The sequence below is a fragment of the Dromaius novaehollandiae genome, chromosome 3 (genome assembly GCF_036370855.1).
Source record: "Dromaius novaehollandiae isolate bDroNov1 chromosome 3, bDroNov1.hap1, whole genome shotgun sequence".
Classification (NCBI taxonomy): domain Eukaryota; kingdom Metazoa; phylum Chordata; class Aves; order Casuariiformes; family Dromaiidae; genus Dromaius; species Dromaius novaehollandiae.
The window spans coordinates 112,550,727-112,576,924 of NC_088100.1; the positions used below are offsets into that span (position 1 = coordinate 112,550,727).

Genomic DNA, 26,198 nt, shown 5'->3' on the forward strand with positions numbered 1-26,198 from the left:
ATTGAGATAAATTTCTGCGCAAGCATTTGAGATTCCCAGTGTCTAAAACGAGACCTGTCTGTGTCTAAAAGGAGACCCATCTGTGTTAAGAAGCTCAGCGGCTGTTCTAGCACAGTCTAGTTGTCCTGGTGCTGAAATTGCATTGTGAGTGCCCAAGCTACTGAATGTGCAAGCTTGCAATTTCATCCTGCCTTAGCATAAATAGCCAAAGCATCAGATAAATGTCAAGCATGAGTGAAGAAATCGCGTTGTTCTCATGCTATCTCTAACAGTAAGTTGGATGTGCTTGAAATAGAACTGTCTATATGGACTGCTGTGAGCTGGCTAGGCTATTTTAAGAGCTACTAAACCTTGTGGCTTGCACCTTTTGGGAGACAGAGGGCTGAGACAGCCACACGGTAGGGATTTGCTCTCCTGCACAACTTTTACAGAGGCTGAAGGCTGCTGCACTTGGGGTGGTGCAGTAATTCCGGGGGTGACAAAGGTGTAGCCTTGGAAAATCCTGGCTGCTTCCTGTGGGGTTTCTCTGTCCTGCTCTGGGAATTGACTGAATTCTCTGTAGCAAGGCTAATCCCAATAGCTTTTAGAAATGGCTGAAGTTTCTTTTTCTGGGTGTAGGAGAGCAAGCCAGCCCAGTGAACTCCTTGCACAAAAGTGAGTTGAGACTGTGGTCTGGCTACAGTAGTTGAAGCTTGTCGACAGCCTCCTATTTTGAAATGTTTTTGTAGTTAATTTTAAGCCTTGAAAATAGCAAGTCTAAAGCAAATAGGCAGAAGAGCTGAAAAAGAGATCTCTGACTGGAAAAACTCTAACTACTCTTTTTTCTTCATCTATGCCACTTTGCTCCAGTGACCACAACAGATTTGGAAGGTATTCTTGTGAAAAATTATTGAATGAGTTTTCTGGTGGGTTTTAGGTGTCTGTATGCTGTATTGGTAGACTCTTGTGAAGTGCAAGCTGGGACAGTTTGAATGAGGGTTGTTCTGGGCATTACCTGTGGCTTCAGGCAACATTACTGCCAGAGATTTGGGAGGTTCTTTGGAGGTGCTGTATTTGAAGAACATAGAGCTGACTTAAAATCTAGTTGTCCTCTTGCTTAGCAGTGAAATGTCCTGGGTGAATTTCTGCATTCCTTTTGCTGGGTGTTGGCACTGATGAAGAACAAGGAAAGTGTTGAAGGACGTCCATGGTTGTTTTTCTGCTCACAGGCTGGGGAGGTTCTGCTTGTGGTTAGGTGCTATGTCTGACTGCAGTAGTGTAGCTGATAGCATCAACAGAGCCGTTGGTGGTCACAGCATGGCTGTCATTTCACAGAATGGCTGTCATTTCACTACCTACCTGTACCTGGCCTTGTGATACTGTGCACGGTAAATGGAGGGCTTCTTGTGTTTCTGTGAGACCATAGCAGCTTGTTTTGAGCACTGCCTGTGCTTAGTGGCACAGAAACAACTCTTTGCTATGTCCACTTAATTTCTAGCCATGGTCAGCATCAGGTACTTCAAAGGAAGAACTCTGCAATGGTAGGTGAGGTGTAACCTGCTTTTAGAAATGTTCTTACTGCTGGCAACTAGTGACAGGACCTACAGGCTTTCAACCCAAACATATCTGCATTCTGTGCTGGGCAGATGCATGTTAAACCAGGGAAAGGCAGGGTGTGAATATCATGTGATTGCTGTCCGCCTGAGTGCAAAATGAAATGAGAAGATCTGTTAGTTTTTGGAGATGTGGAGAGACAATAAGCACCTTGGTGAAAGCCAGCGGTGGCTCAAGCAGAAGCCCATGCAGTCCGCATGCGAGCTAGCGCATGCCTCTGCATGGCAAGCCCACTCAATGCATTGCCATCTCTTCTCCCTGCCCAGAATGGGAAGGGAAAGCTGGCGATTCCTGATTTATGGTGAGAGAGGGCGTGTCCAATTAACAGAACATGTGCAAGCATGGTTTCTTTGGTTTTGTTTAGTCTAGAAAAATCTTGCTTCCCATCCTGCAAGAAACCTGCACTTATTTTCATGGAGCTGCTTGGCCTCCCTGCAGGTATGTTGCCATAGTTTGTGGGGTCTTTGGGGTGCAATTCCAGCTGGACAGGCTCCATGGGTCCCAGGAAATTCCTTGGACCTTTAACCAGTGCTCTGAAGGAGATGCAGCTCCGTGTGCATGTGCTTGCACATGGAGGGGTGCGCTCAGCAGGGTTCAGTAAAGGGACATACGAGTAGCTTGGGCTCTGCCGGAGTCCCTGTAAAGGATAGCTCTCTTCTTCTTATCCTGCCAGCTCTTGGCAGTAGTGAGAGCTTCTGTGACTTAAATGATTCAAGCTTAATTTCTCTACTGTGTGAAAGCACTTCCTTTGATCCACCTCGAATGTCAGCTCTACTTTGCTTTGGGTTGTGGTGCAGGGTACAAAAGCACCTGGCTCATCTCGGCTGAGAGGCTTATTGCCTCCTGCAGCAGAGCTGTCTTCAGTTCTCTGATGCAATGTCTCTCATTTATGCTTCTGTGTTTTATAGGCTCAATCCCTGTTGCCAGAGGCTGAAGTGAGAAATTGCAGAATGTGTTTTGCAAAACTTAATTACATCAAGTTAGGAAAAACTGTTTGATATTGGTTTTATTGCCCCCCCCCCCCAATCTTCAGACTGTTCCCTAGATAATCTTTAAAGCTAAAGAACTCTAAGGTCCTCTGGCTTACGGGGGTGTATTGGTGCCTCCTGTTAGGAAGTCCTCATGGAAAAGAGGTTGGAAAAGGGCATTTTTATGTCCTCATTTAGATCCTATAAATTAATGTTGGGACTCAAATTCCTGAAATGAAATTTAACTACCTGCAGGGTTGTAGTGCAGGAAGTAAACAGTTTTCCCCCAAACTTTAACTCATGCTCGCAGGTAGTATGGAGGAATTAATAAATTCCCATGGAATCACAGGAGGAAAATAGTGAGTTTGGGACAGGAGGTGGCTCTAACGAATGATTTTAGAAAAGACAGGGTAGGAGGCAGGCTGAGGCTTGGTGAGCATGAAAGATGCAGAAAGCAGGATGCAGAGGAGGAGTGGAGGGTCTTGGTGGGAATGTGACCATGGGGTGGGCAAGGAGGAAAAGAGGGGAACCTGGGCATGACCAAGACAGGAAGGACAAGTGTCCCAGGCACTTGGCAAAGGCAGGAGGGTATAGTGACAATTGTGGCCTGTGGAAGAAGCAGTAAATGGAGTCTAGCTGGATGTTTTTATAAAACTGCTCTTAGTGGAAATGCAGTTCTGAGAGAAGAGCCCTGGGGTTTGAAGAAAGGAACTTTTCATGGCAGCTGGTTTAATCTTGTGTTTTGTTCTTTAATATATGATCCTGTAAAGATCATTTCATGTGTCTGACTTCTGATTATTTTATTTTATTTTCTTATAAAGCAAATAAGTTTTTAGGCATACCCTGGGTCTGATGAATCACAGTAAAATAAGTATCCTGATTAATCTTCCTGTTTATTATGAAGGTGGTATATTTGAAGTGTAGTCGCTGACCTAAATAACATGATCATCCCCACCATTGCCTCAGGTGTCTATAAAACTGTTTTGCTTTAAAGGTTGGTCATCTCTGGAAAAAGCTTTTGGAGTAAGTTAGGCCTTGTGTAAGAATATAATTGTAGCAAACAACATTGTGACATTGTTGCTACAGCATAAACATTGTTTACTACAGTGTGACAAACAGGAGCTTGAGCTTCAGTCTCAGTTGACCAGATTGATGACTTAGGATGTATAGCCTTAATTTTCTGCATTCATGTGACTAATCTTAATTATGATACTGTTCAGACAGGGAAGCCAACTCTTGCTGGTAACAATATATTACATGAAAGGAAGAATATCCTGATCTGGTAACGACTTATTCCTTGGGCAGACATCTCCAAATGAACTCCCAGGAGCGAAGAGTTTTCCAAGTCTTTCTGTCATAAAGGCAAGCTTCATAAAATGTCTGACTGCCCAACCATGCTATTATGCTCTTTTACCCCTGGAGGAACCAAGCAGAAAACTCGTTAACAATGTTAAATTCATGCTTTTAACCTTCCAGGATCAGGCTCTGTCTTAAAGATGTTGAGAATATTGACACTGAGCTAGTAAGTCCACTTAAGCTTCTTGAAGGGTCTCTTACAAAATCACTTAACAAAAAAGTGATTTTGTGGAAAGTTTTTTATTGTTGTTGTTGTTTTTTTTAGTTGATAACTCATGATTGAGGCAAGAAACAGACTTAAATGGCAATCTGTGAAGCTTTCACAACAGCCTAAAAGGTGACTTTTGTCTTCATGGAAGCTCATCTATTTTGTAGCTTTATGGAGGACTTATACAAGAGCTTCTGTCTGACTTAAAAAATAACAACAATAATAATAATTTAAAAAGAGAACTGCTAGAGCTGAAGTTTGGGGTGGCTCTAGACATACAGAGAAGTATCCCCCTGTAGCAAAGTGTGGCCGTTCCTGTGCTGTGCTGGAGAAAAGTTTGATGTGACCATGCAATGCCTTCTGCTCATACTTCCCTCTGGCTCCGTTCCCCAGCTGTAGAGTTGGTGGAAAGGGAGCGTGCAGATGGGCCAGAAAGCATGCAATGCTCAGATTGGTGATGGGTTGTACAGTTGCCTGGGTCGCGAGCTGTGGTTTTGCTTGGCTGGAGGGCTGGGGAAAGCCTGATTGCTCTGCGGCGTTTCTCCATGACTCCATGTGGAGCAGCTCCTTCCTGGTGTGCTAGCTGCTCTCCAGCTACTTCAGAAACTTTAGAAAGGAGGAAAGTTTGCGTTGCAAAAACTTACTACTTTCCAAATGGAAAAGGTCTTGAGAAAGCATGTAGGGAAGCATCATTTCATCATCATTCTAAGGCTTCCTCAAATTTCTTTGCATTCTGCAGATGTTAAGGTTGACAGGAAAGTTTACTGATAGGTTTAGTTTTGTTCTGCACTGAGAACTGACTGTTATAGTTTGGAAGCCCTTGAACATTTTTGAAAATTGGATGATTAGCTCTGTCTTCCAAAGCACTAGAACCAAGCAATTAAAGAGGGAATTTTCTTTAGGCTGGCTGAAACATTGACTTCTCTTTTAGTGGCTGTTTTTCAGCTGGGGGAAAACTGTTAAAGACTTAGACTGACATGCTTTTTCAGAGGTGTCTGAGCAGGACTGTGCTCCAGACCCAAAGGAGCACCTCCACAAAAATCAGCAGTGGTAACTTCTCCAAGAGCTGGCCTAAGCCATCCATTTGAAGTGTGAAGTTTATCCATTTCTAAACTGAGTTAATATATTACAAAATATTCATTGTTATGCCTGAATTTGCTGTGGGAGAAAGGAATTACTCTGATCCTTGCTGAAGAGCTTTCTCCCCAGACCAGGGGGTTTCTGTTCTCTCATGTTTAATTAAGCTGGACCCTAGTGCTCAAACCAATGAATGCTAGTACTGTAGTGCACCTTCATATCAAGTAGTCCTAGCCTTGTTTGGTTACAATGCCTTCTTTGTATTCCCTTCCCCAATGGAGAGTAAAACCTTCTGCAGTGGAGAAGTAGATGAGTGAGGATATAGCAATGAGACCTTTGTAGCTGGCATTCATGGTAGGAAGACCTGCAAGGTGGATGGTGTTATTTTAGTGTGTGTCTTTGTTACAGAGCTGGGTGACATCTGTGCAGCATGGTGGTGGCCTGAGAAGCATGAGGCTGTGGTGCTGGGGGCCCTGAAGGCCAGTGGGCTTGTGGGAAGGAATGCTACGGTGGGCAGTGCACTTGGAAGGCGGGCCCCGGAGGGTGAACCACGCTGCTGTGGCTGTCGGGCACAAGGTGTATTCCTTTGGCGGCTATTGCTCTGGAGAAGACTATGAGACTCTACGGCAGATTGATGTCCACGTTTTTAATGCAGGTAAGAGTGCTATGTCCTTTTGGTGCATGAGGGAATGGCTCTCTGGGCTCAGTTAGCAGCTTTTCTTGCCCACTGCTGCTGAACAGGGAGATGTTATGGTCTGTTGCGTGTGTGACTGTAATTTCCAAAACACTCATTCACGTTGATGGGAGCCTCTTCCTTTGTGCAGCCCTGTATTTTCAGCTTCAGGAGCAGGGCACAGAGGGGCTGTAGTTCAGGAGACTGCTATGGGAAAGGCTCACCAGAAGCAACCATATAGTCAGCAGCTTGTTTCATCCCTTTTCTCAGTGAATACAGGCTCAAAACTACAAAGGGAGGCTATGTTTAGTTTGATCAGTTCCCCTGTCCAGTTTGCAGAGTGACCATGCTCAGCTTCTCAGAATCACAGAATGGTTGAGGTGGGAAGGGACCTCTGGAGATCATCTAGTCCAACCACCCTGCTCAAGCAGAGTCACCTAGAGCACACTGCACAGGATAACATCCAGGCAGGTTTTGAATATCTCCAGAGGAGACTCCACACCCTCTCTGGGCAACCTGTTCCAGTGCTCTGTCACCCTCACATTAGAGAAGTTTTTCCTCATATTCAGATGGAACTTCCTGTGTTTCAGTTTGTGCCCATTGCCTCTTGTCCTCTTGCTGGGCACCACTGAAAATAGTTGAGCCCCATCCTCCCTTAAGATAGTTGTATACATTGATAAGATCCTCTTTCAGTCTTCTCTTCTCCAGCCTGAACAGACCCAGGTCTCTCAGACTTTCCTTATAGGAGAGGTGCTCCAGTCCCTTAATCATCTTCGTAGCCCTATGCTGGACTCTCTCCATTAGTTCCATGTCTCTCTTGTACTGGGGAGCCCAGAATTGGACACAGTACTCCAGATGTGGCCTCACCAGGACTGAGGAGAGGAGGAGGAGGATCACCTCCTTCGACCTGCTGGCAGCACTCTTCCTAATCCACCCCAGGATACCATTGGTCTTCTTGGCCACAAGGGCACGTTGCTGGCTGAAAACCTGACTAGCTCTTCCCTGTAACATAGAAGCGCCAGTATGCCAAGTTAAGTCTTCAGGTTTAAATTCCTGAGCTGTTTCCCTGTGGTGGCAGCTGACAACTGCTGCCAGCATACTGGAAGTGGCAGGACCATGTGGTTAGGATGGAAGCCTTCCGTTTTTGGTAGCGGCTAGCCGCTGGATATCATGAAGATTCAGTGTGGCTCAGTGAAGCAACTGGAGTTGGAGTTATTCTTGTAGGGTAACCAGTGAGTCAGGAACCAGTTGGAGTCACCTGTCCATGGAGCACTTCCCTGTAATTAGGCAGGTGGCTGAAAAACTGCACAGGTGCTTGGATGGGTCCAACTGAACAGATGAGAAGATGAACTTGAGGAGGGACAAAAGCAGAGAACCAGTAACTAGTTTTTCAGACTGGACAGCATGCCTGAACACTCTCCTAGCACTCGGGTGGGATGTAGATAAAATTACTTTGTCTGTAGGATGTAGTGAATTCACTGCTTTAAGTCTGACTTTTGGAGAAGATGGTGACTTGTGCAATAGTGGATAAGGTGGGTGGTTCGCACACAGCCTTTGAGATGATCAGCTCACAGTGCAGAGGAGAGCAACACTCAGGATCTCATGAATGAAGATATTCAGCTATGGACAGAGAGACTGGGTTCTCACAGACCAGACAGTTGAACAACATAGCTTGTAAGACATGCCAGTAAGGCACAGCTCTTAAGGTGAAAGCATAATTAGTGTGCCCAAAGGAATGCTTTTGCATCTTCCTCCCTTCTTACCGCTCCCAAACATTAAAGGGTCATGATGCTGCAGCCACTGCTGGGGAGGGATAGGGCTCTGGTCACACTGGCTTCCCAAACCCTTACTCAGCTAGCACTGTCAGGTTTCGGTACTAAAACCAAGATGCCATGCTTGATGATCCAAAGAGCAGGACTGTTACAGGTAGGGAACACACTGTCTAGCTTGACTTTAGCATGGCCGTGCTTCCTCAGTGTCCTTCCTGCCTCTGAGGTGCACACTCACCTTTTAAAATTCTTGATCCTTTCCCTTTTGCTGTATTGGTATTTCAGAGGAACTGCAGCCTAACTGTTTTGTGTTGTATTTTGTGTTATCTCCTGGTTGAAAACAAAACTGGAGGCAGTATGCATGGCCAAAGGATTGTGTCTGGGTGCTGTTATGTAATAGCCATGTAATACTTTTTGTGACTCTTGCACTGTCATTAAACCCAGTAATATGTGTTGACTGCTCTGGCTACTACTGAAAATGACATACAGGCTCCCAAGAAGTAGAACCTGTAATTACAAGAAACTCCTATTAGTAACACAAGATTAGCAGAGAGATGTCTGTAACACTGGAGGTGTGGGTGGGGGCAAGCGTCTAAAATTTGAAAAAAGAAGAAACAAACATAAATCCTTGTTCCTACCATGCTGCCGTGTTGCTTCACTCAGAATGCTACTGCAAGTCTGAATGATACCACCAAGTGTGTTCCCTTGCCTGCTGTAGTGAACTGCTCCTGGGCTACCTGTTTGTCTAGCTTTGAGTCTGTTCTTCAGAAATGTCACTAGCTTAAATTAGTTTCTGCATTCATTATCTTCTCTGTGCTTTTCTTTCCCTTTTGGATAGTTGTTTGGGGGGGGGGGGGGAAGTTGAATGTGCTATATCCTCTTACCTACTGTCTAGGATGAGCCAGAGTGGAAGTCTCTTCAGTGTAGCTGATGGAAAAAAAAAAAAAATTATGTTTCAGTCCAGTCCTTCACTCCTCGGGTGCTTCTTCTAGTCTCCTCTGTGACAGTGGACTTGTGGAAAGTTATGCTTCCATATTTCTTAGCTACCTGCTACTCAGGGTCAGGCACAGCTTTGTTTGCTTAGCCTTCTTCTGTACCTTGTTGTGGAGGAAAGAAGCTTTCTGCTTTTGTGAACACTCACTTGTCCAGGATGGCCTGTGACCTGTGAACACATGTAGCAGGCTGACATTTGACATGGGCTTGAACTTCTGCTTTCAGTGTCTCTGCGCTGGATCAAGCTGCCTCCAGTGTGGACAAACAGCCGAGACCATGTGAGAGAGGTGCCCTATATGAGGTATGGGCATTCAGCAGTGCTCATAGATGACACCATCTACATATGGGGTGGTCGCAACGACACTGAGGGAGCCTGCAACGTGCTCTATGCCTTTGATGTCAGTAAGTTCCAGCTTCTTGCCCTTCCTTGTCCCAGCTGCTCTTTTCTCTCTGCTCCGCTGCATTGCTCTCCAGTTTGCTGTCCTGTCACTCAGTGTCTCTGCAAAGTGGTAGTCTGGAGCAAATGGGGCAGGTGAGGAATCGGTGTGTTATCAAGAACATGAGAGGCATGGTATCTCTAGCTCATTCAGCAGGTTTGAAAGAGGATCAAGGTGGTCAGTGTATCTGGACACTTGACCCTTTAAAAGCCTTTGAACAGAAATGACTGAACTTGTCTCATAGTCAAATGGCTTTTAATTTTTCTATTGGCTTTGTGTGCTCTCTCTGATAGTAACTACAGCTGAAGCTATTCCTCTCTGTGATATGCTGTTCTTTAACTGTGGCCAAAGGTTGCAGCAAGAATTGGGTAGAGCTCTTGAGGACCATGGGTCTTCTCCAGGGTGACCCTTCTATCTGTCATAATGAAGCAGAGTGAGGAATAAAATACAGAAGCAGTCAGGGACAGGATGGAAAAACAAAGGCAAGCACGAGCCAAGTTAGATAAACCTGAAAGATAACTCCTTGAGTCTTTCTGTTGGCTTCTTCATTGCGCTGTTGAAACATCTGGGGAGAACAGGAACTGGGTGGACAGGAGTGTTGGGAAAGGGGGGGAAGGGTTATGTCTGGATTCTGAAGGCAAGTCCAACCTAAATACTGGCCAGGAATAGGCTGGTGCTTGGCCACAGGTTCCTTTCCTTGTCAAGAAAGATCTCGCTGCTTGGGAGCTGCTCTCTGGGCACAATGAATTGTTTGGATTTTTCTTTTTCCCCCACTGGCACATGCAGCTGGGAAGCCACCAGTAAACCTCTGTGTACACAAAGGCCTTGCAGTGGGAGCTGCCCTGATGTCCCTGCCAACTCAAGCACTTTAGCATTAAGTGAAAATTAGCTGAAAAGCCAGACTTCAGTCCTGGTCCAAACCCTGTGCAGCTGTCCGTACACACTGTGCCTGTCCCCTGCCAATCCTGGAAAGTGAGACTGGCAGTCCTCTGACTGTGATCGAAGCTCCGTTGTATGAGTTTCATCAGGGTCAAGGCTTGGCTCTAAAGTCCTGGCTGAGGGTATCTTTGTACTCTGGGGATGGAGGTGCGGATCACAAGCTGAGGTCTTTTCTATCTCTAATTTGACACATTGCACTTGGCTGAGCTCTTGCTGCTACCATGTGACTGGGCTTGGAAGCAGCCCTGTGAAGGATGGGAACTCGATAGCTGTCACCGCTTTCTTGCTTGCAAGCTGCCCAGGAATTTTGTTGACCTTGCAAGCCTCTTTGTGCAGTTCTAGCTGGGGCTTAGATGGATAACTGTGGCCAAAGGCCAATTCAGAGAAGTTATCCCCTCCCGGAGAATGTTGCTTTGGCTCCAATTTTGCCACTTTCTGAAATAAGCACTGCCGTTGGCTGTGTTTATGGCGGGGAGGCAGGGGGGAAATGTCTCCTGCTGTCCCAAGGCTTATCTGTGCCTCTCTGTGGGCTTCTGGGACGGGTGCCTGTTTATGCTTGGCAGTGAGTCACTGGCTTAGTTCCATGTTGCCCTGCATGGAGAACAGCTCTGGCTGGATTGAAAGTCCTCCCCTAAATCAAGCCAATTGCTAGAGCATGTAGGGTAAGGAGATGAACCTGGCTAGTGTGGACTCATGGGGAGCAGTGCCTGAGGGGCAGGCAAGTGGGAGTGGTGAAGGGTGGAGAGCAGGGAAGGCTCTCCTTGAAGAGGAAATGAAAATGTAACAAGAGGAGCAGATAAGATAGGGAGAGCTGAACTGCAGAGGTGAAGATGTGCACAGTAGCTCTGTTGACGTGAGCGGCTAAATGACCTCAGACTAGGTTTTAGAGTGCTGTTTTTCTCCGTCAGTTAGCTAGCATCTCCAAGCTGTGAGCTCACTTGGGCTGTTTGGCATCGTTGCTTCATTGTAAGTGAAACTCTAAATGCAGAGTTGATAAGTGAAACTCTAAATGCAGAGTTGATAAGTGAAACTCTAAATGCAGAGTTGATAAGTTGATAAGTAAGCTTTGCAAGAGATTCAATACAAATAACATTGCTCAAGCAGTGCTGTGCTAGTCACACTTAAAACTTGAGTTTATTGTGGGGTTTGGCAGAGTCACCAATCTTGCCCTGGGACTGAGGTCCTCTGTCACTGTGCGCCCTCTGAGGAGGCTTGGACAGGTGGCCTTGCTTCAAGAAGCTTGCAGTCTCTCTGCCTGGAGAAGCATGTGCTCTGCATGAAGGAGAAAAGGACTTTCTGTCTCAGAAATAGTATTTTCTTTGTCCCTGAAGAATGGTAGTAAAGAGCTACCCCATCCCCACATCTCTTGTGTTTTCTTAGCATTGCCTCCTGTTTTGTTTTAGACACACACAAATGGTTCACACCAAAGGTGTCTGGAATGGTCCCAGGAGCAAGAGATGGGCACTCAGCTTGTGTCCTGGCAAAGAGCATGTTTATCTTCGGAGGCTACGAGCAGCTGGTGAGTAGTCTCTGCGACAGTTATTTGGAGATCCCTGGGAAAAAGGGTCTTCCTATCCAGGACATGAGTAGAGGCAGGGTAAAAGGGTATGCTTGCCTTTATAGTTGCAATGTTATATATTTTATAACTCAGCAAAGTTATGGCATAAATTATCCAGGTTTAGGCTCCTGGTTTTGTGGAGAAGATGGTTGAAAAAGTAGGTCTACAAAGACTAGTGGTTTTATTGCTTTGGTTGCGGATTTTTTTCCAAAAACAATGTATTTTACTCTTAGAGGCAAAAGATGTTTGCCCATGTCTTGGCAAGTGTGCCACCTAAGAGGTTAGACGATGCTTTCTGTATCTGCCTGAGAGATTCTGGGGTTAAAAGTAGTTGTACTTTGCTGTTCTAGATTTTTATATAAATACTATATAATATATTTTCTGGCTCAGTTGTCAGCCAAATTAAAATAAAGATAAGTATAAAAATATATTGATATATCTACATTTATATATAAATATATACTTACATATTTTATACTTATTATAATTATACATATTTATTTTAATTTGGCTGAGAAATGAGCCAGAAAAATCCCTTTCCAATGTCTACAGTATTGCTCTGAGGTTTGGTCCTAATCTGGTCCATGTTCCCTGTGTTCTGTACCTATTCTCACATCTTGCTGAGCCCCTGCAGCAAATGCTTACTTGTCCTCCCACATAAGAGTACTTCGAGCTGAAGGTCACCCTACTCTAGCCGTCAGTGTGCTTAACACTTCTTGGAGCAAATCCTTATGCTCTGATCTTAACGAGTGAGTAAATATAATTTCAACCTATCACCAGGCTCCACAAAAAGCTGTGCAAACTCATCTCTGTCTATCTTGAAGGAAGCTGGGGTTCTGTTATGGCAGACCCTGGGCTATTCCCTTTCTTCCGAGCAGTATAGCAGTGACAAATCCATAATCTTGATTACAGCACCAGTACAAATGTGGTTTGTTTCTTAACCAAGACCAAACAAGCCCGTAGCCATCTTGGTGCTATCTCTTCTGCCCGGAGGAGCAGAAGGCTGTACAGTCTGTGTGAATGCAGGTCCTTCCACACTGCTAGCGGCAGATGAGTTTCGTGGGATCCTCAGAGCCCCAAGTGTATTTACTCCTAGATAATTAGCTTCCTAGAAATAATCTCGGTTCCCTTCTACCTCTCATTGTGTGGCCTTAGCAGAGTCAATTGTGACTGTCCAGTTACAGAGCTCCCTTCTTCTGTCCCTACATGGAATGGGGGCAGGTACTGCTGGGGATGCACATGTTGCACGTAGGACTCAGCCTTGGTTGTAACAAGTGAGTGTCGAATAAATTGGAAGGCTGTAGAGAGAGAAGGGGCAACTTTGAGGAGAAATGGGCTTCACCTCCCTCTTGTGAGGAGATGAGTGTGCTGCTTACCCTGACATTTTGGAGCCAGCGCCCTGTCTCTTTGGAAGTGCTGACCGCAAAGGGATGCTCCAGGTCTCTAGGAGAGTGTCATCTCCTGGGGCCAGGGGTGACCAGGCTGCCCAGTCCCTTGGTGACCAGGCTGCACTGCTGTTTTTCCAGGCTGACTGCTTTTCTAATGACATCCATAAATTGGACACCACAAGCATGATGTGGACCTTAATCTCTGCCAAGGTCAGTATCTGATTTCTCACTGTGATTTGTGGGGAAGTCTTGTCTCTGCCACCCTCTGGGGTAGCTGCCCGCCATTGTCTCACAGGTTGTCCTGCATGGCTGCGATCTGCAGGAGGAGAAGTTCTCCAAGATCAGGCAGCCACCCTAACTTCCTCATTGAGATGCATCCTCTCCCTAGGTAATCTGTCTGCTTTCTCTTGTTCTATTTTAATCTGTTTTTGCAGGGTACACCAGCTCGTTGGAGAGACTTCCATTCAGCTACCATCATTGGAACAAAGATGTATGTGTTTGGTGGCAGAGCTGATCGGTTTGGGCCATTTCATTCCAACAATGAGATCTACTGCAACCGGATTAAAGTGTTTGACACAGAAACAAACTCCTGGCTGGACTCCCCTCCAACTCCAGTGCTCCCTGAAGGCCGGCGGAGCCATTCAGCCTGTGAGTACAGAGCTGCTGAGGAAGGTGGACAGTGGAAGGGAATTCCCTTGCCACAGCAGAAGGGGTGTCTGGCCCGCTGGGTGGAGGTGTGGGATGGCAAAGAACATGCAGAGCCTGAGTGTTGTGGAAAGCTGCTGCCTCTTGCAAAGCCTTGCACCTCGCCCTGCATGCAAAGATGATGTAAACTAAGGGAGATAACCAGCACTCCTTTGCTTTACATTTGATGTTGGAACAGGGATCAGCTGGGCTCTGCACTGGGTGCCACACTGATGTCTATGCTTACTCCCCACAGTCAGCTACAATGGGGAGCTATATGTATTTGGTGGCTACAACGCGCGCCTGAACAGACACTTCCACGATCTCTGGAAATTCAATCCAGGTACTTACACTTTTACCTTGTTGTAATGATAGTGCTTGAGGCTCTCAAATGTGTAAGTGCTCAGATGCCTGTATACTCCAAGGGCCTAGAAGCCTGTTTGGGAGAAATGGCTCTTCTGACAGCATTGACAGGAACTTGCTGCAGTGCTTGAGACCCACCCTCTTCTTGCTCATGCTGTCTCCACATCTCAGTCAGAAAGCAGTAAAGGAAGTATTGCTGAAAGATGTCCCTAATCAAAAAGTGGTCTCATTCTTAAATATGCAGAAGTGTTAACAGAAAAGAAGGTACAGGGAAGCAATGGGGCTAGGGGACTCCAGAATCCACAGTTGCAGAAACCATTCAATTTGAGCTGCAGCATCCCCGCACCACACCGTCTTGGTACCAGGAGGTCAAACTGTGCAGAGGAAATGGTGGTTCTTGAGCTGATGCCCTGAATATCAGTGAGCTGTTTGGGGTCCCCCCCCATACTCAGGTACTTTTGGCAGTCCATGAAAATGATTTGTTTGCTAAGTGCTTTGTATAATGAAATCTTGTAAAAGTGTTACATGGTTATCTGAGAGCAGCCAATTTGCTGTTCCCCCAGCTGATCTGTGGGCTGGTGACTGAGCTCTTGGAGATTTCAGTGTTGCACAGTATAGCTTAATCACCCCTCAGTGTCCTTGCCATGGAGAGTGGCAAGGACAAAGACTTGGTGTCTACTCCACCTTGTCCAACTTCCCATACTCCCACAAGGCGGGGATGCTCTGCGTTTTCTATGGCTGCCAACAGATGGAGCTGGATCCCTGGGTCTCCCTGCAGAGCTGGGCGTGCTGGGAAGGGAGCCTGCCTGCCTGCTTATGTGCTTTGTTTAAATCCATAACCTGCCTATACCTGGGTCTTGGCCAGGCTCTTACGAGAAGCTGGTGTGTTTTTTTTCCCCTTAGTCTCTTTTTCTTGGAGGAGGATTGAGCCCAAGGGGAAAGGCCCATGTCCTCGACGCCGGCAGTGCTGCTGCAGAGTGGGGGACAAAATCATTCTCTTTGGAGGCACCAGGTGAGTTGTGTGAGCCCTGTGGGGTGGCTCTGTAAGAGGGTTTTCCATGCCCTTTGGTTCAGTTTCTCTCCATGCTCTGTCTCGTACTATAGTCAGCTTGACTTTAGAGCCACGTGGCAACTGTCTCTCCACCTTACAAGTATCCAGCAGAAATGACATAGATCAGGATTCCTCTGACAAAAATGGAAGACTGAAGATGTCCCATTAGCTTGTAAAGCACCTGGTGACAAGCCTTTTTTTTTTTTTTTTTTTTTTTTTTTTTTTTACAAGTAGGGGAAAAGTGTGTAACATCCTGTTCAGGAGGGGTTGTGCAATTCAGTGGCCAAGCTTTCTGTGAAAGAGGTTTGGAGGGGCAGAGGGGAAGCAACAGCTTGCTGTCAGAAGGACAGTGTGCTCTGCCACAGCAGACCTCAGATTGATTAACCTCCACTGCATGCTGCCTGGGCTTTTCCTACCACCATTTCTCTTCTTTTCCTGGCAGATGTGTCTACCAAGCTGCAGAGGGGTGTCAGCTCAGCTGGGAGCAGTTTAAGGAGCCCTTACACATACCAGGGCAGCCTTCCCTTCTGTGCCAGTTTTCCTTGGTGAAGTTTTCATTCACAGAGGAGACCTGGTGTTAAGGATTTAGCTGTCAAACACTGGAAGTGATATTGTCAGGATGCAGGAGAGCTGGATGTCCTGTTAAGGCCAAGAGCCTTAACAGCTGCTAAAAGAAAGGAAGGGGCCCATCTCCAGCACACACTCTCTGCTCTCTGTCTGGAATGACACATTACAGTTCTGGAGCACTGGTCTTTTTGCTGGCATCTGCCTCATGTAAACATCTGAATTGCTTTCAGGCCTCCAAATGGCTCGGAAAGCTTTGGGGGGAGGAGGGGGGGCCTTCCCTGAGACCCCAGTGGTGGCTTTTTGGAGACTTCTCTGAAGGCAGGCAGGGGGCAGAGGACAAGACAGGGCATGGCAGAGTTCCAATTAATAGACTGCCCACACCAGTGGATGATGGGATGAAGGGGCTTCAAGCCAAAGGAGTACTGGGAGGGGGGTGCAATAGTAGGAGGCTTGTGTAGTTCTGAGGCATGGGTGAGGTGTATTCGGAGGTGCAGAGTTTATCCAGTCTCCTCAACAGATACTGTGTGGTGCTCTGTACAGTAGAAGGCTTGGTAGGACTTGAAGGCAGCTCTGGATGCTCTTGGATGCTGCAGTCTTTGGTAGATAGTGCTGACTTTGTTATAGCAGCAGCTAAGCCCTGCTATTAAACCTAGGCACCCCTAAGAAATGCTAACAAACAATGGCAAATTCAAGACCAGCTATCTGGAGTGCTGTCTGCCTCTGCCAGGCAACACAGCAGTGTTTGTAGCGTCTTCTCCCCCCAAATGCTTCAGGATTCAACATGCTCTTTAACATCCAGGCTCAACTCTCGTGTATGGCAGTTCATCAGCACCAGCTTGGCCTAGGAAGAGCTGCTGGCAGCCAGGAAGGTGGCCTGCTTGGACTACAGGGAGAGTCTTGCAGGCTGGAGAAGGGGGAGGTGGGAGTGGGGGCTGTGCTCGCTTCCTGTAATGGTTATCAGGTGTGTTCTGGAGTGGCCTGGTAAGATAAGTAGTTTTCCAGGAAGTTGTTGAAATGGAGAACTCCCTGTGGTCTGCCTCATGACCTGCGTTCCCCCAGCCGGGGGTGGGGAGAGATTGCAGCGCAGGGGATTCAGCAGGATTCCTTGGTGGATAAGCCAGCAGGCGCAGCTCGCTAGGCAACTGCTCTGGGGGAAGGACAGGCAAAACCCTCTTGTATCCTGCCTTCTCTTACAGGATTTGTATACAGGGTAGACTGTCTGTTCAGAAGTGCTTTTGTAGCATCCAAATGCTTAGTTTCTTTTGTATTCCTGCCTAGAGCCCACTCTTTTTGTCCCATCTGTGGCCTCTCTAAATGAGGGGGACTAGCAGCAATCTTGTCACTTATGTCCTGTCTTAAGCATCCAGGAGATCATGTAGTGCTAAGCTCAGTGCTCCCATTAGCTATGTCCTCTTTTTTTTCCAAAACCCACCAGTACTTCAGTGTGCAGAGATCTTCCCCAAGGAAGAACCATGGGGAGATGGAGTACAGTAAAACAGAATTTAGCTGAGCACATTTTGATCCTGGTTTGGCCTGAGGTTTTGTGTTGCCTGATAATGCTTAGAAATGCCTGGCTCTGGTGAGGGGGCAGGGGCTCTCACTGGGTGCTCGGTGCAGGGCCTGAGATCCTTTACCAGCACTTCTGAGCTGCTGCTGAGCTGGAATGGGCAATTTGCTGGGCTATGGCTGGCAAAGGGGTGCCCAGCACCCTGCTGTGTTGGGACCTGCAGCTCTCCGGGTCTTGAAATCTAGGCCTTCCCTAGCTGCTTGCAGTTTGGTGATAACACTGCAGATGCGGTGCCTGCTGGCTTCCCCTCGAAAGATAAAGGATGCTGTAGGGACTGTGATGTGGATGTGAGAAGATGGGGTTGGGGCATGGTGAGCACACAAGGTAGAATTAAAAGGGCTCTTGCCTGTATTCAAGCAAATTGGACCCATCTGCAACAGGTCTTTTCTGCCAGCAGTGAGCTGTGCCCCATGGTTTGAAATGGTATTATGACATTCTGGTGAGATGTGAGGCTTGGAAAGCAAGTGACACTGGAGTGAGACGTCGCAGCACAAGCTCCCAGCTAAGCAGTAAAGACATGCTAAACTTCCTTGTTGCATACTGAAGCAGGACTTTAAATGGCTTTTCTTTCTGTCACACTCTTCAAACAACTGTCAGCCACAGGAGAGCTTTCCCTTGGGCCAAGCGCTGCTGTTCCAGCACAGGCTGGTCTGCCTGTGCTGGGGGAAGCAGTGATCAGGCTCCTGTGTGGCTTTGACTGCCCCCTCCCCCCAAGACTGCAAGGGCAAGGGACCTTAGAGATGAGGCTGCCTGTTCTTTGGGAATGCCTGAAATGACTGCTCCCCTCTGGCATCCCAGGACCAACATCAGATGAGAGCATCAGCAAACTGAGACTGGCTTAGAATGTCATGCAGATCAGGGCCTGATACTTGCTTAGTTAGTCTCCTGAAACAGCTGTCCAGCCTGGCTGAAACAGCTATCCAGCCATGCAGCATGGCATGTTGGTGCAACCAGGGAGCTGCGGCTGGAGTCTGCAGTGATTCCTGCAGTCAGGCTGAGAATGTCTGTTGCTTGCACTGCCACATGGATGCTTCCTAGCTGCTTTCTCCACATTTATCTCAATGGACAAACTGAAATAACTGCAGTAGATCTTAACCATGTGAAAACTGGAGTGATGAGTGCTGTGTGGCTGGGCAGAATCACTTTGATTCGAATGCTACACTGTTGGACTTGGCAAATGCCTTCCAACTTGTGCAGCAGAACCCAAAAGCAGTCTTGCTGCTGCGATAATTGGAGGAACACAAGTTAATAAAATAGGAAATGCTCCTGGCTGCAGGCTGCTAACCTGTGGGCTTTTGCTAGAGCATTTGTGTTAACACAATGGATATGTGCAGCTAGCGCAGACAAAGAGGGAAAGAGCTGCTGCTGAACCAGGAGGAGACCTCAGTGGATGCTGTCAGCTGCAGCTTTCACTCTTCTGCAGAAAATGTTGAGCTTCTGGAAAGCACCTTCCATACAGTCCCCAGAGAAAGGTGCTTGGCTTATCACATTCCAGCCCACTGTGGTGCTGGAGCAGTGTGGCAGTGTTTGCCGGCTCTGTCCGCAGAAGCATCAGTGCTCCCAAGAGCTTGCAGATAGGAGAATCTAGCTCACAGGTTTCCATGGCATTACTCACAAGTAACATGCCGCATGTGGCAGCCTGCGAATGTTGCACAGCCTTGGGAAGCTAGAGCTGAGGTGGGCAGGGAGAGCAGAGCAGTGTCACCTGCAGCATGTGGATGCTTTCATTGCTTCTTTGGGGACCGTAAGCTTGGATGGCTGGTGGCTACTCATTGGTGCTGCCAATATCTTTGGAGACAGGCCATGGCTCCCCTGCCCTCTGGCCCTGCAGCACAGCTGCAGAGCGCCTTGCAGAGAGGCCTTCTGCGGCCCTAGCTTATCGCAGCTGCTTCACTGTGGACGCCAGCATAGCTCTGAACTGTCTTGTGATGCCAGTGTCCGATGCTGCCTGCCATGGGGCAGCCAGTGGGCCCTGTTTATCACACACAGCAGGATGTTTGGATAGATGCTTGTGCAAGCATATCTGCACTCAGGAGCAGCTGCAGCATCCCTGTTCTAGCCTGCTCAGTCTTCCTCTCAGGGTTCCTGGGACTCAGCTTTGCCTCTCTGAGGGGAGCAGAGGCAGTTCTCTGGAGGTTCAGTTCTGCTGAAATCGCTGAGCAGATAGAGTCCTGTACCTGCACTCTTGCTGTAAACAAGCCCCAGCTCTGGTAGCTGCTGATACTCCAGCCTGGGGAAAGGGAGTGTTTGCCAGCACCCTCCTTGTGCCCAGAGGGTGGGTCCCGCAGGCCTAGGGGAGGCCTCAGGGCTGCTCAGCTGGTGGAGAGCAGTTCAGGAGGTAACTGGGGAAGGAGGAATGTGAAACAAGCTAGAGGCTGGCAAAGGTGCAAGCTGGGAAGAGGGATGTTCCTTGCAGAGTGGGAAGTGTGCCTGAAGGGTGGAAAAGCAACAGAGGCAGCTCTGAGCTGAGAGAGAAGCTGGCAGCTGGAGTCATTGGGTGCTTGCATGAGATGGAGATGGCTCCTCCATTCCCTGATGTGGCTTGGGGAAGAGAAGGTGTGTGTTTCTACCCAAATGCCAGAGCTGGCTAGCCAGGCACCCCTTGCTTTGCACAGTCCTGCCTATGCTGGGGGGTGCTGGGTGACTGATGGCTTTGGGTGCTGTTGGGGGGAGGAGAGGGGCAGGAGGGATCAGAGGGGCCCAGATGTGGGGTGGGCAGGCCAGGGGCAGTCCTGGACTTTCTCAGCCCTCGGGGAGCCCCTAGGGATGCAGCTAGGGTACGAGTGTTTCGGCACTGACTGACAAGCTTTGCTTGGCTTCTGCAGCCCATCTCCGGAGGAGGGAATGGGTGATGAATTTGACCTGATGGATCACTCGGATCTCTACATCCTCGACTTCAGTACGTGAGCACTCCCCCCACAGGTTGCACCTCCTGCCGTGAGGCATACTTGTGAGCAGGCCTCGTGATGAAGCATTGGGGATCCAGGGTGCCTGCCTTTCAGTGCCTGGGTCCCCCACAGTGCCTAGACAAGGACTGCCGCTGCTAACTGTGCCTTCTTTCCATAGGTCCCAGTCTAAAGACACTGTGTAAGCTGGCAGTGATTCAGTACAGCCTGGACCAGTCTTGCCTTCCCCATGACATCAGGTACTGGGGTACAAGTCACACTTGGGTGCTTCCTGTCCTTGAGGCATTGTGGCCCTGGAACCCTCCCTGGCACTGTGCTTCAGGGCAGCCTGGGCTGGGGAGCATGGCTGGGGTTGGGGTGCAGCAGAGCTGGATTTGTCCTTCCCCTTAGTGTGTCCCGTTGGTGTGTTACAGATGGGAACTCACAGCCATGACGACAAACAGCACCATCAGCCGCCCCATTGTCTCCTCACAGGGCTGAAGCTGGTTCATCCCTCTGCCTGCCACCCTACCCTCACCCCTCCACACACTGATCTCTTATTCCACTGCCTGCATGAATTTTTAGCTCCTTCAAGCAAGGAACATGCGTGAGCTCTGTTCGTCCTGCCCTCGCTGAACCTCCCTCTGCCCTTGTCACACCTCCGGCAGCGCTGATGTGCAGGCAGAGCAGGCCAGCAGGGAAGAAATCAACTGGCCCTGGCAGCACGATTGTGCACCCCTGTCCTCAGTGCTGGCTCCAGGGCCTCTCGCATTCCCTCCCCTTGCCTGGAGAACTGCGGCTGTGCTCCCCTGTTCCCTGCCACACTCAGAGGGCCTGAACAGACTCCTCGCACTGGCTGTAGCCCTGGGTTTGGCCCTCAGGCTACGAACCGCTCCTGCGCTGCCTCATGAGAGCAGGGGCTTCCCTGCCTACCCTGGCCGGCACTGAGCTGCTTCCTGGCACCAGACGGAGCCAAGCCCCTGCACCGATGTGAGGGCCTGCCCCAGCTGGCTCCTCTGCCTGGCTCCATGTGTAAAACAGCAGCTTGGGAGGGTTTTATAAACACTAAGGCCAGGCATGGATTTACGCTGCTCTGTGTGTCCTAGGGGGGAGCAGCCAGAGGTGGCTGTACTGGTAGGCTGAAGGGGTGAGACTGAGCCAGATGCTCTTACCCCACTGCACAGCCTGCAGCCACCAGGCTGAACTGTGGGCTACTGCTGCTGCCAATTGCAGCCCTGGTTGGGGTGGGAGAGGGGGCAGACTGGGCCTCTGGGTGAGCCTGGGCTGGCTGCAGGGCTACCCCCAGCACGTCTGCCTTCTGCCCCTGGCTGCACTGGCACTCAGGATGTGAGGCTGCCCTGCAAGAGGGGGCAGTGAAGAGGGATGGGAGGGTGAAAGCGTCTCCTGGACACTGGGTGCAAGAGAATGTGGGAGGAAGATGGTGCTTATGACCTGCAGTTCCCTGCAGAGAGGGAGGTGGTGGCTAATCTGGGGCAGCCCTGCTGGGCACCATGTTCCCAAGCTGCATCTGGGCCCTGTCCCACAAAGGTGAAGTGTCTGATGTGAAGAGAAGATCTGCTGGCAATGCAAGCAGAGCCAATGCAGGGAAAGCTAATGAAGTGCCCAGGGTGTTTACTGGGATGCTGAAGACATGGGGACAGTTGAGAGATGGCAGTGAATGTGTGCTGGGAGCGCGTGGCCAAGGGCCCAGGCCATCTCTCCTGCTCTGAAGACCAGCATGCAGCTGGGGTCAAATCCTGCTGGGCTCATCTAGCAGTATGAAATTGCAAGGGCAGACCGGCCCCTCAGCTGGTGCGTGGTGGTTGACATGGGTGCAACAGAGCAGCCTGAAGCAGGATGAGGGCTGTGAAAACCCCAGGGCAAGAGCTTGACTTTGGATGCTACAGGAGATGGTTCTTCATGTGCTGGCAGCATGTCGCTGTAGGCTGTGGCCAGTGCTGTGTGTCAATACAGGCTGGAGGCCTGAAGGGAGTTGGAGGGCACTGCTGGAACAGCTTCCCATGGGGGAGCATCCCAGGCTGGGCTCCCCCTTTGCAGCCCTTGGGCACCCACAGGTTACCCATGAGAGCAGCGGGCAGATGTTTTCCATGCATCGGCAGGCAGCTTCTGCTCCTTCTGCTCAGCCAGCTGCAGATGCTGGCCCCAAGCCATGCCATGAGCTGCTGGAGCTTTTTGCCTCCCCTTCCCCAAGACCAAAGGTGCTAAGTTTACTCTCTCTGTTGGAGGCTGGGGTGATGTGTGCCAGGAAACATCCCCCTGTCACCCAGGCTCACTGTGCTGGGCATTGCAGTGCTGAGCGCAGGCACTCCCGGCTCTGTGCATGCACAGCTGTCACCAGCCCTCTGGGGAGAAGAGGAGGCATGAGGGCTTGTTGGAGAGAGGGTCACAGCCTACGGGCTTGGGGGCACCAGGGCCCTGCGTATGCCATGGGTTTCTGACCCCTTCTGGACCTCGTCCTGGGCTGGGGGCCCGGAGCTGGACAGACGCATGCTCCACAGCAGGGTCCCTGCTGCCCTCGTCATCACCCCCTCCTGAGCTGCCAGGTTTGCTTTAAAGACCCCAGCTTCCTTTTATTGCTTCCCCTCTCAGATTGCAGCTGGCTGTGAGGGTTATTTTTAGCAGCCTGTCTTCTAAAAATAGCCCTGAGCTGTTTGGAGTTGCGTCACAAGAGGTGACCGTCCTCCGTGTGGCCAGGCTTGGCCCCTGCGCCCCAGCAGGGTACAAAAGGAAGCCGGCAGCGGCGGGGTCAGCGGGTTCAGAGGCAGCCAGAGGCGAAGGAGGCGAGAGGCGCTCTGCCAGCTTCGGACAGCCCCGCATCGGCACCATGACCATCTTCTGCAGCCACTGCCACAGGCCACTGCAGGCAGAGACGAGCTGCCTGCCCAGGAGGGCCAGGCAGGCGCCAAGTGTCTCAAAGCCGTTCAGGTGAGCTTCCTCCCACCTCTCACTCGCGGAGCGGCAATCACCTCCTAGCAAAGGAGAGCCCTGGGCCACTTTCTGTGGAGCCTGGTGGCCCTTGCAAGGGGCTACTGCCAGCTCGGGACACTGGGGGCTGGTGTGCGGGGAGGAGACAAAGGAGCTTGGAGAGGGCAGAGGAGTTTCAGGTGGCTGAGTGAAGACAGAGGCAAGTCCAACCCACAGACCAAATGGACTGGGGCTCACGTTCTGGCACTGGATGCAGTGTCCACCCTTGTGGGGTTTGGTCAAGTTTCTCAGGGTATCCCCAAGGCACAGGTTTTTGTCCCATCTGGCCTCTGCAGTGAGAGAGGGCACCGGACATGACAGCAATGTGTCCCCAGGCACCAGCTGGGTCACCACGCACACCGGTGTCCAGGAACAGTTCTCCAAAACAGGCCCCAGGGGTTTGCTTTCCTGGGGGGAGCTGGCATAGGGCACCAAGCCCATTGAGGGCCTGGCATCTCAGCCCGGTGTCCCAGAGCTTGCGAGTCTTCTGGTAGCAGGGCAATAGGGGATGCTGCACCTCTCTCCCTCCCTGGGCACGTCCCCCCAGACAACTGGCTTTGCAGGTCGACCAAGAGTGCCTCCAAGGCTCGTAGGGACCAGATCAACGTGGAGCTGCAGACACTGCGCTCCCTGCTGCCCATCTCCTCCCAGGAGAAGGAGCGGCTCTCCTACCTCAACACCATGGCCCTGGTATGCCTCCAGCTCCGCGGGGCTCATCTCTTCCCTCCAGGTAACTGTGGTGCTGCCACACATTCCCCACTGCCACACCAGCTCATCTCCATGTGGGGCGCTGTTCCTGCCCCTGTCTGAATGAGTGCTTCCAACTGCGCTTCTCCTGCAGACTCAGCTACTCTTACTACTCCTATGGGACCGGCCTTTGGCATGGAGTTGCTCTCCCTGCTGCCAGGGTTCTTCCTCATGCTCTTGGCTAATGGCAAGCTGGCCTACATCTCTGAGAACGTGGCTCAGGTCCTGGGCCTCTCCATGGTAATCCACAGATCTGCAGTCACTGTGTCCTTGCGCCTGTCCTTGCGCCTTTATTACGAGCCTGTTACACACAGCAAGCAGCTCCTACAAGACCTGCTGCTTTAGTGGGCTGTGAGCTCACTGCATGCTGGCACACAGCCCACCCAGGGGTATGCAAGGTCCATGCTAATGGCACGCTCTTTGTCAGGTGGAACTCCTTTCCCAGGGGGACACAGTCTTTGACATCCTGGATGGGACAGCACGGGAGGCCGTGCAAGAGAAGCTCTTCCTTGCCCAGGAGCAGCCAGGAACTGGTAAGGCTGAGGAGACCAGGAGAGTGCTCAGGGAGCTCTCTAGGCTCTGGCTTTTTAGGGCTGCAGTCAGGGACCTGCTGGGGCCAGCTGGCCCCACTGGGAGAGGAGCCAGGCCCCTTGGAGACTCCCTGACCTGCTCCAACTGTTTTGTTTCCCTGCAGAAGTCACGTTTGTCAGCGAGATGCGCACATCCAAAGCCTTCCGGCTGCAGCATGGAGGGAATCGAGCTGTGGCTGTGAGAGGGCGCTTCGTGGCCCTGCACAGGGCCGCCTCTCCCCCTGCTTCAGCGTTCATGGCTTTCTGCACACCAGTTGTGCAGCTGCCTGCAGACGGGGATGCCAGTTCGCAGGATGACCTCTTCCAGAGCGTGCATGCCCTGGACATGATGTTTACTGACATCACAGAGAGGTGAGGGGTACCTGCTCTCACCATGTTCTCAGCTGCATGTCTAGGACAGCCAGGAGCACTTCCCTTCACCAAGGCTAGCCAACACCCATGTGTGGAACCCAGGCTGGAGCCTGCATAAGCAGTGAGACTCTCCCAGACATTTCCCAAGCCTCTTCCCTCCTTTGTCTGCAACCTGTTCCTGCACTCCTGTTGCTTTGATCTCTCCCCATTGTGCAAAAGCTGTTTCTTGCTGGCATGGTGCCCTGCAGAGCACTCAGACAACACTCTCATTTTCTTCTGCAGTGTCGTCTACCACCTTGGCTACCGTCGGGAGGAGCTGATTGGCCGGTCATGGTACAGCCTCCTGCACCCTGAGGACACCCACCTAGCAGCTGCCCAGCACAGGGCTGTGGGTAAGTACCTGGGAACATGTGTGTGGCATGTGTTCTGTGGCATGGTCTGGCCACTCCTGAGATCCGACTGTCCAGGAGGGCAAATACAAGGTCCTGCCCTCCGTGGCTCCCTGCCCTGAAGGGGATGAAGCAGAGGATGGGTCATGTGCCCTATCTGCTGTCCATATGCAGTCTGTAAGGCCATGGGCAGATGCCAGCCTTGGGAAAACACAGGTGCCCTGCTCTGCCACAGTGCAAGAAGCAGTATCAGCCTTCCTGAACCCTTGCTTCCTGAGAGGGCAGGACGTGGCCTCAGTCCCACTGGGGTCAGAGCAGCAGGCTGCTGACAGGCCCCACTGCAGCCACGTGGCAGCCTGTGGGGGCCACAGCCAGCACCAGGCTCTGGGCTGGCAGCCCGAGCGGCTCGGCTCGCCTCAGACTGATGCAGCTACTTGTCCACAGCACTGGGGGCTGGGGCAGCGGTGGGAGCCGTGGTGCTGCGGGTGCTCCGCTCCGACCAGACCTGGGCCTGGCTCCACACAGCAGTGCGGCGGGACTGTGGAAGCTGCTCCATCACCTGCACCAGCCGCAGCCTCAGGTGAGTGGCCTGAGGCGGGCCCGGAGCCTGCCGCGGGGCCCAGTGCGCCCGGGCCACCCCTCATGCCCGTGTCTGCCACAGGGAGGAGGAGGCCGACCACTTGCGCAGCTGCCAGCGCGGCCAGCCACTGCAGCCGGCCCAGCCTGCTGCCGCCTCGCCGCCGCCCCGTGCCCTCGGCCTGCTGGCCGCGCAGCTCCGCGCCCTGGCCGACAGCCTTGCGCCGCCGCCGCCGTCCGCCGCTCCGGCCTGGGCCTGGGCCTGGCCCGGGCCCGGGCCCGGGGCCGCTGCCGAGGTCTCCCCGTCGGGCGACCCGGGCCCGGACTACGACGATGCCCTGGCCCGTCTCCTAGGCGACGCGCTCGGCGACGCGGGGCTGCCGGCCGCGCATGCGCACGCCGCGCTGTACCCGCTGCAATAAACGCCGCCGCGCTCCGTGTTGTCTCTGCCCGGTCGCGCATGCGCCTGCCTCGTCTCAGCGCT

The 26,198-nt window shown here is 50.9% G+C and overlaps 2 protein-coding genes across 2 annotated transcripts in view; both read left to right on the forward strand.

Moving 5' to 3' along the window:
• Positions 1-26,198, forward strand: part of KLHDC3 (kelch domain containing 3) — a 37,897-nt gene that overhangs the window by 971 nt on the left and 10,728 nt on the right. The window contains exons 2-9 of the mRNA XM_064509850.1: positions 5,611-5,857; positions 8,863-9,039; positions 11,417-11,532; positions 13,098-13,169; positions 13,394-13,607; positions 13,900-13,986; positions 14,910-15,018; positions 20,017-20,090. Coding sequence (XP_064365920.1) covers positions 5,704-5,857; positions 8,863-9,039; positions 11,417-11,532; positions 13,098-13,169; positions 13,394-13,607; positions 13,900-13,986; positions 14,910-15,018; positions 20,017-20,090 — 1,003 coding nt within the window. The 5' untranslated portion in view covers positions 5,611-5,703. The remainder of the gene's footprint in view (positions 1-5,610; positions 5,858-8,862; positions 9,040-11,416; positions 11,533-13,097; positions 13,170-13,393; positions 13,608-13,899; positions 13,987-14,909; positions 15,019-20,016; positions 20,091-26,198) is intronic.
• NPAS4 (neuronal PAS domain protein 4) lies at positions 20,577-26,165 on the forward strand. The gene is made up of 8 exons (XM_026104182.2): positions 20,577-23,022; positions 23,625-23,791; positions 23,903-24,048; positions 24,236-24,341; positions 24,503-24,749; positions 25,032-25,141; positions 25,583-25,718; positions 25,800-26,165. The coding sequence occupies exons 1-8, from the start codon at positions 22,922-22,924 to the stop codon at positions 26,134-26,136; spliced, it is 1,350 nt and encodes a 449-aa protein (XP_025959967.2). The 5' UTR covers positions 20,577-22,921; the 3' UTR covers positions 26,137-26,165.